Below are 8,865 nucleotides of genomic sequence, written 5' to 3'. Positions count from 1 at the left end.
TCGAATTCTGCCCAATTTTGCCCATTTAACGGATTCTCTATCTTTAAAAATGTAGAAGTTACCCATACAAATATTCAGAAAATGGCCACCCTGTATATACAATCAATTTTTTATCAAATAAATGAACAAGAACCAACACAAACACACATGAAAATAAAAATAATTTCTAAAACTCACAGCAGTCTCTACACGCAGCCAGGAAAATAAATCAAAATAAAGTTAATAAATATGTTTGTCTCTTTATTTTTAATGTGGTCCTATTTTCAATTTCTGTAGCGATAAGGGAACTGCTCCCAATATTCATTTACCGTCACTGTTAATTGTATTTGGTTTAAGTTTATTAAATCTAATAGCAAAGCTTTTCCATTAGACTTGAATAGATATGATTCAGAAGTTGGATAAATAAATGGATTCTTCTTTTAAAATATTTACCTTTCTTAAGGTGTTTTTCTCGCGTGGGTTTCAATGTAGGCAGCGTTGTTACTTGCTTATTTTTATAATATACGGTTTTATGTCTCAGCACTTATCTCCGTTTCCAACAAACGAGGCATATTGGAGCTAGGCCAGCAACTGCAAAAACTGGGCTTCAATCTCATTGCAAGTGGTGGTACTGCAAAGACTCTGCGCGATGCCGGGCTTCAAGTGCGTGATGTATCCGATATTAGCCAGTTTCCAGAAATACTGGGAGGTAGAGTCAAGACTCTACATCCAGCAGTACATGGTGCTATTTTATCCAGGTACAAATCAAGGCCTCTTATAGAATAATAAAAATATTGGCGGCAATTTTTAAGGCTGATCCCTTCAGATCAAGAAGATTTAAAAAAGCAGAATATTGAAATGATTAGATTAGTTGTATGCAATTTGTACCCATTTGTGGAAACTGTGTCAAAACCAGATGTTACAGCGGCTGATGCAATAGAGAACATTGATATTGGTAGGTTGGTTTTTTAGCTTGGAAAACTGTAGATATTTTAATATTTGTGCTCACTTATATCAGGTGGCGTCGCTCTGCTTAGAGCAGCAGCAAAAAATCACGACAGAGTTACAGTGGTTTGCGATCCAACTGATTATGATAAAGTAATTAGTGAAATCAACGCCAGTAAAGATAAAGATACAACGCTACAAACTAGGTAAATACGTTTAAGGTGTAATTAACTATTTGTATATGATAATTTGATGTTCTCCTGTGTTATGATTGTTTTATTCGTTTTGATAAGCGAATCCCGGGTATTTTTATTGCTATTTCTTAAATGTAGCTACTCTTATTTCAGGCAGGGCCTAGCTTTGAAAGCATTCACCCATACTTCTGAGTATGACTCGGCCATAACCGATTATTTCCGAAAACAGTATTCCAGTAATGTGGGTCAGCTAACTTTAAGGTAATTTACGGGATGCAGAACTTTAAATATGACATCGAATAAAACAACTAATAAAATTGTAGATATGGTATGAATCCACATCAAAAACCTGCGCAAATTTTCACCACTTTACCAAAATTGCCATTGACTGTAGTAAATGGATCGCCAGGGTTTATTAACTTATGCGATGCTTTGAATGGCTGGCAGTTAGTGCGGGAACTTAAAAAAGCTCTAGGTATTCCGGCAGCAACGAGTTTTAAACATGTCTCTCCTGCCGGAGCCGCAGTTGGGACAAAACTTAGTGCTGATGAAGTAAGAAATAAATATTTTATGCCTGTCTCAAGTTGTAAGTGTTGGTTGGGTATGCAGGATTGAATTTTTTTTTCAGTATTGGTTAATTATCTAAGGAATGTAAAGTGTTTACCGGCAATAATACGTCTAATCAGCATATATTGCTGCATACAATATAGTTTTTATTTTGCAATGTATAGTTCACAGCAAACAATACCGAAAACAACTTTATCTTTGCAGGGGTTATGAAAATGAATTTTATTAGCCAATTTATTATCGATACTTGGCTTGAAAATAACTATTTATATCAGCAAGTTGCTGTTTTTGTTATAGACAGTGTTTACGCCACTCAATTATTGTTACATACATTCAAGTTGCGTTACTAAATAATTATTGTCCCAGATTTTATAACGAAATTGAGTTGTTGAAAACACGCATTTGGCAATATAACAAAACATTTTATTTTCTGCATCTAATTGATTAAGCCGAGAGTCATATTTTATGCTACATCAGACATTCTTTTTTAACTCTTGATTTTGGATTAAGAAATAAATTTTTATGACAAAAATTTGCTAAACTTTCAAATTTTAAATAATCACTCGGGGTTGATGTCAGGAGCGAACTGATTATGTACAGTATGTTTGCGTAAGTGGAAACCATATGAAAAATTATGAATTTTAAGAGGTTAAATAACTGTGCATTGTTTCCTCTTTCCATTATCCTCCAAAGGAAGTGGAGGTACTGCAAATACGTGCGGTTTATTCTGGTTAGCAGGCTTGTACGTGGACCAATTTCTTGCAGTATGGATACGTTGGTTCGGTGTTCTGTCCATGATACTCGTAAGGGTCGTCGATAGACCCACATTTCGAAATCCCCGATTCGATTTTTATCGGCTTTGTTTAAAGTCCATGTTTCCGCTGCGTACTTTGCAATGGGGAAGATGTGAGCATCAATTAGACGGAGTTTCGTTGCTCTGGTGAAAGATTTGTCTTGTTGATCAGAACTAAAAAGGTCGTTTAAATATGCAATTACAACACCAATTTGCAATGAAAACGTTTTTCTTTTTTGAAACGTGTCTACTATAACAATGCAAATTTAATTAAAGTTTTAGTTATGTGCACTCTGTGAATTGTAGATAGCAAGAGGTGTTTTACAGCGATCGTCAAATTGCGAATTGATAAAGAAAGTACCGCAATATTCTGTAATTAGCTGATGACGAACAAATTGAAATTGATTTGATTATTTTAGAAACCGATAAAACGCTTAGAAAAGCAGTATTTAATTTTAATTACGAAAATTTTATTTTTCTAATAAATATATTAATTGTGTAACTGATCCAAAAATAATAAAAATAAAGAAGTTTAAGTCTAGTGGAATAGGCCTGGCAAAAAGGCAAATGGCTTGGTGCGCCAACCCAACGCACCGGCGCAGTAACTCAGTTCCGTTTCTGGGAAAATGTTGATAACTTTTTTTACTTGTTCTTAGATTTATTTTAAGAGTCATTTATTAATAATACTTTTTACATTTCTTCAGAATTTTCCAGTTTTAGCCAAGTTACTCTTTCTTCTAAATGGTCAATGTTCTAAAGTATTTTCCGCAAAAAAATATGAAATTAATTTAGAATCGTTCGTCGCTTTGTAAAAAGTTGTAAAATCCCTTTCCAGCTTCGAATTTGGAACAAAAATCAAATAATTTTCAATCAAAAAATGAACAGAATTAGCGAAAGTTTTAAACAGATTATTTGGAAATCTCGTCACCTTCATACCTCTGAAGACTGTAGAATTTGTTAAAAAAATGTTTTTTTAGTGTTGACTGRATTTTTTTGTTGCTTTACTTTCTACTCAAAAACGCTCTATTTTGTAGTTTCCCTTAAAAATACTTACGAATTCGGGACTAAAACGAAAATAAATTCCTTTCAGTTTTCCCCGAAAGCTATTATGGTTTTCTCCAAAAMCGCAAAAAAACATTATTTTCTGATGGTTTTCTTCTTTTCAGCCAAAAATYACAAAATTTCCAAAAAAAACACAATTTCAGCTTCGAATTTGGCACAAAAACCAAATARTTTTATTCAATATTTTACCGAAAATAATTAGGATTATAGTGAAAAAACGAGCAGAGAGCAAAAGTTTACAAAAAATTATTTGTAAAAATCACCGTCCATCGCTCATCACTCTGAAGATTTTTAAAGTTGCTTTAAATGATCAAGTCGTTCCAGTTTTAACAAAGTTGCAAAGGGAGATGCGGTCACCTACTATACAGTAGGTCCACTGATCGAAGAGCCAACTCTTGAGGAGGTAACGAACTCTAATAGAGAAGTACTGGGAATCCGATAAAGTCCTACATCCACTCTTTATCGACTTGAAACAAGCGTACGACGTCTTGAGAGTGGAGCTATGGAATGTCATGGTAGAACTGGGGATCCCGAATAAACTTKTCAGYTTAACAAARATCAGTGTGGAAGACTGCGCAAGTGTAGTACGGATCGGAAGAAAGCTCTCAACATTTTTTMCTATAAATAATGGCGTAAAAGATGAAAACACCATATCCCCGCTCATTTTAAATATAGTCTTATAGAAGGTAATGAGGGAGGCGAAAAAGGATAATCTTCTTTTCAGAAATCGGGTCTCTTGTTGGCCTTTGCGRATGACATAGACATAATTGGAAACACAACTGTGAATGTTAAAGAAGAATTTCTAAAAATAGAGTACAGCGGACAGTGTAGGCCTAAAAATCAATTAGAGTAAAACCAAGTACATGACCACATCAAGAACGGAGCACAGGGATCGAATTATCACAATATCACAATGTGATGATGGACCAATACACTTTCGAAAGAGATCATGAATTTAAATATATGGGTGCCACTATCACGTCAGACAATAACATGTATGTAAATGTATCTCGGACGACTAAAATAAGAATATACCATTACATTATGWCGTGCGCCTATGAGACCTGAATAATGACAAAACAGACTGAGGATTGCAGAGAGGAAAATTGTACGGAATATATACGGACCTACAAGACATGAARCAACACAACAATATYGTAATAGGAAAAACAGGGAAATAGAACGACTATATGATTTAGCGAACATTGGRAAAATAATTAAAGCGGAAAGACTCAGATGGGCCCGCCATGTCAAAGGACCCATCATGGGTTGTAAGAGCTACAGAGAAAGTGATAATTAATTAATCGTCTAGAAAATTTTATGAAAACAAATTCTATATTTTTTCAAATACATAGATGTAATTGCTTATTTAAATGTGGTTTTTAGATCTGGTCAACTTTTTTAATAGCAATTCTCGATATTGTCAAAAATAAAAGTACTTTACTCCTGAGCAAAACTCATATGTTTTGACAAAACTTGTACACGCTTGAAAAACTTAAATTTAATGCTGTTATGCATGTTTGCCGGGTTTTAGACCCCTCAAAACTTTTAATAATGAATTACTTTTTTCTCAAAATTAATGTTCATATGGTACCAATTTACATATTGCAGTATAATAAAATTATTAATTTTATTTTAAATGTAGGCAAAGTTATGCATGGTTGATGACCTATTGGAAAAATTGACGCCAATAGCTTCTGCCTATGCGAGAGCTCGAGGTTCAGATCGCATGTCCTCTTTTGGCGACTTCATTGCTCTCTCTGATGTTTGCGATGAAGTTACAGCTAAAATAATCTCCAGAGAAGTGTCGGACGGTATAATTGCTCCTGGGTATACATCAGAGGCTTTAGCTTTATTGACAAAGAAGAAAAATGGAGCATATTGTGTGTTGGAGGCGAGTAGTATTTTATTATTTTCAAACTGAGTATCTATTTGATGGACCTTATATGGGATTCTTTTTTCTGGATCTATTTTTAATAGGAACCTCAATTTGATTAATTTGTAACATTTTAACTGATCATTTTACACATTTTCGTATTCACATAATGAAATAGAAGGGAAAACCATCAGAAGGCTTATTACCAATCAAAGTTCAATGTAAGTATTATTAATATTCTCAGATTGATTCAACTTATGAACCTGATGCAATAGAACGTCGAATACTCTTTGGTTTGAGTTTGGAACAGAAACGGAACGATGCCGTTATTGATTCTTCTCTTTTTAACAAAGTTGTGACTCAAAACAAGAATTTACCAGAAAATGCTGTTAGAGATCTGATCGTTGCCACAATTGCACTAAAATACACTCAGAGTAATTCAGTATGCTATGCCAGAGATGGTCAAACTATTGGAATCGGTGCTGGGCAACAGTCAAGAATTCATTGCACAAGGTATGAGGAAATTTGCATAAAAGTAAGTGTATTCGTGGAAAGCACTATCATACACGGTGATTGCTGGCATTATTTGAGGATAAAAAGTTGTAATAAACGAGGGTCGTGTTAATATTTTATTGATAAATATAAAAAATTATTTGTACATCCGAAACCTTTGAAATATTTGGAAAATAAAACAACCACTTGAAATATTTTGACGAAATTTTGCAGATGTTGCTATTGAGATCATTTTTTTGATCCAACAGTGACGCACATACCTACTTGACATTGAACATTTTTGAAAAAAAAAATGGTGTTTTGCTGATTTATCACAGACCTAAATTCACCTTGTCATTCTTTGTCCAATTTGAAGCAAAAAAGCACTCTTGAGTATTTTCCGTACGACGCATAATTTTCGAGAAAATTGAAAATCTTATTAAACCACCTCTTAGAATCCTCACACGAACAGTTATTTTAATTCAAATTTTGAAAATATTGACTATTTATTTTAAGTGGAATTTCTTAGATCAAATTTTCGTTTGGTCGTAACAAAATCGTAGACAAACTGATCCCCAAATTGCCCTTAGTACCCTCGTTTACTAGAAGGTTTGATCTTAAAGTCTTTTGGATCACCATTTATTCATTCAAAACATGTCTATTATAGTTTGCAATAATTTGCGTAAATAACTTATCGTCTAGAGTTTCTACCATCACTTATCAACATTATACACGTACATTGACCTACATATAACTATGGCATAAATAAATATCGGTTCAAATGGTCATTTCACGCATTCATACGATTTGCTAGTCTGACATTTTAACATTCTCATTTCTATTAAATCCCTTAATAGATTAGCTGGAGAGAAAGCAGATAATTGGTGGTTGAGGCGCCATCCAAAAGTTTTGAGCATGAAATTTAAGAAGGGCGTGAAAAGGGCAGAAATCTCAAATGCTATTGACAATTATGTTAATGGCACAATTGGTAAGTAAAACTCAACGGAACGAGTAATAAATTCACCCAGTAAGTGATTGCTTATTGACAATTTATTAAAATTTTGCAAATTTACATTAAATTTTATTTTGATTAAGTTGAATAAGTCTGACAATATTATATATATATATATATCTGATAATATTCTACATTTTGTTAGGAAAAGACATGGATGAAAAAGTATTCAGTTCAATGTTTGATGAAATGCCTACACCTTTAACAGAAAAAGATAAAGAAGCTTGGTTGCACGAAATGTCCGGAGTGGCATTGGCTTCTGATGCATTCTTTCCATTCAGGGACAACATTGACAGAGCAAGATTGGTAAGTTGTTAACAAAAATAACAGCAACTATTGCTATTACAATAAACAATGCGACAATTCTCCCGCAGTAATATAACTATGTTTAAACTATTTATACCTACGTTGCACTACAATTATCTTTAATTATTGAAGATCTCTTGTCAATTTTGTTATCAAAAACTGTACATTTGACAAAGAAAATCCAAAAGAGCTTTTTTGTTTCAACTGAATGTAGAAGAAAAAAACCGTTTTCCGTTCTGACAATGTTATGGTGCGTGCAGACCTGACGAGCCCAACCTGAGTTGAGGCAAAATTTTGTTGTTGTTTCGTCCGATCGATTTTCTGTCGGTGTTTCGGAGAAATATCAAAGTAGATGCCGCGGATCAGGATCGGGTCGGGCTCGGCTCGTTAGGTCAGGACGCGGCATTAGAAATAGCGTTTTCACATCTTATTCAACAATGAATGCAATACTTTGAATCCATCTAGACCTTAAATTTATTACCACAGACGACTTTTCTTTAAGAAAACAGTTTAATATAATTATACATTATTAATTATGACTAAATCTAGGACACCATGGATCTAAGACTAAATTAATTTAAAATGGCCCATTTAGAACTGAGTACATTTGGTGTATCTGTTTTTGCGTATGTTAAATTATTTATTGCAAAATTTAATAGTGATTCAACATTGGATTTGTAATCATAAATTTAATTTGGCCCACAAAAGCAACTGTCACTTGAATAAGAAAATTACTTTTATTACCATTAGTAAATACCTATTTCTTACATGATTCATTTATGTATACCATTTTTTTGTTTCAGAGTGGTGTAACATTTGTTGGTAGTCCAGCAGGGTCTAAAAATGATGAAGAAGTGATCAAAGCCTGCAATGACCACAATATTGTATTGGCTTTAACAAATCTGAGATTATTCCATCATTAACTGTTGTAATGATATAATGATAATGATGATGATATAATGATCTACTTACGAAGTTATAGCTGCCTACATATTTTTTAGTTTTGTTTTCGAATACTTAAAAATACATCAGTTTTTTTGTGTATTTATTTTGAATAATTACTTTTATTTGAATTTTTATTTTTATGATTTATTTATTCCGATTGGTATAGAAATGGAGGCTATTATGGCATATTACGCCACTCTTTGGACACTCATTATTATTCCGCACAGTACGGATAAGTAAATCGATGTATTTGAAAATGTACGCAAGAAAGTGGAAAAAACGTCCAAACTTGGGGCTTTCATTGAAATGGCGTGCCGCGTGGTGGATCAAACGATAAACTCTTACGCAGGTGTGCATAGTCGATGTTCGGCACTTTGCCGGATATTGTTTTGGCGGCTAGCCGAGCTTGCCGCCGTCGATGTGAAGGCGACGGGTTTTTGATGCAAAGGTATTCTTCGTTAGATGGAATCGCCGACGATTCTCCCATAGAATGAGCATACGCACTATCACTATTCTGGTGACCCGCGTCATCCGCTTTGGCTGCGATATTATTAATTTACCGATAAAAGTTCGGCACTGCTTTTAGTTATGGTGTGTCGTTTGAAAGTGGCAAGTTGCCTCAAAGGATAAGGTATTATATAAATTAATCGCCAAATAACTATTTACAAAACAATACATATTAACGGTCAAAGCT

General features: G+C 33.8%; 2 protein-coding genes across 2 annotated transcripts in view; one reads left to right on the top strand and one right to left on the bottom strand.

Annotated features, from left to right (window-relative positions):
• LOC109533692 (rab5 GDP/GTP exchange factor) overlaps positions 1-521 on the bottom strand; it is a 28,439-nt gene extending 27,918 nt beyond the window's left edge. Inside the window, exon 1 of the mRNA XM_019899072.2 lies at positions 433-521. The gene's annotated coding sequence lies outside the window, so the exon portion shown is untranslated. The remainder of the gene's footprint in view (positions 1-432) is intronic.
• LOC109533694 (bifunctional purine biosynthesis protein ATIC) overlaps positions 1-8,260 on the top strand; it is a 10,504-nt gene extending 2,244 nt beyond the window's left edge. Inside the window, exons 2-11 of the mRNA XM_019899073.2 lie at positions 521-737; positions 792-934; positions 998-1,130; positions 1,272-1,379; positions 1,442-1,670; positions 5,186-5,434; positions 5,661-5,929; positions 6,766-6,896; positions 7,066-7,226; positions 8,030-8,260. Coding sequence (XP_019754632.1) covers positions 521-737; positions 792-934; positions 998-1,130; positions 1,272-1,379; positions 1,442-1,670; positions 5,186-5,434; positions 5,661-5,929; positions 6,766-6,896; positions 7,066-7,226; positions 8,030-8,149 — 1,760 coding nt within the window. The 3' untranslated portion in view covers positions 8,150-8,260. The remainder of the gene's footprint in view (positions 1-520; positions 738-791; positions 935-997; positions 1,131-1,271; positions 1,380-1,441; positions 1,671-5,185; positions 5,435-5,660; positions 5,930-6,765; positions 6,897-7,065; positions 7,227-8,029) is intronic.
• The last annotated feature ends 605 nt before the right edge of the window (positions 8,261-8,865 follow it).

Source organism: Dendroctonus ponderosae, unplaced genomic scaffold, assembly GCF_020466585.1.
Source record: "Dendroctonus ponderosae isolate FM_Combo_2020 unplaced genomic scaffold, Dpon_F_20191213v2 Dpon_F_20191213_5, whole genome shotgun sequence".
NCBI lineage: Eukaryota > Metazoa > Arthropoda > Insecta > Coleoptera > Curculionidae > Dendroctonus > Dendroctonus ponderosae.
This window is presented reverse-complemented; position numbering and strand designations above follow the sequence as displayed.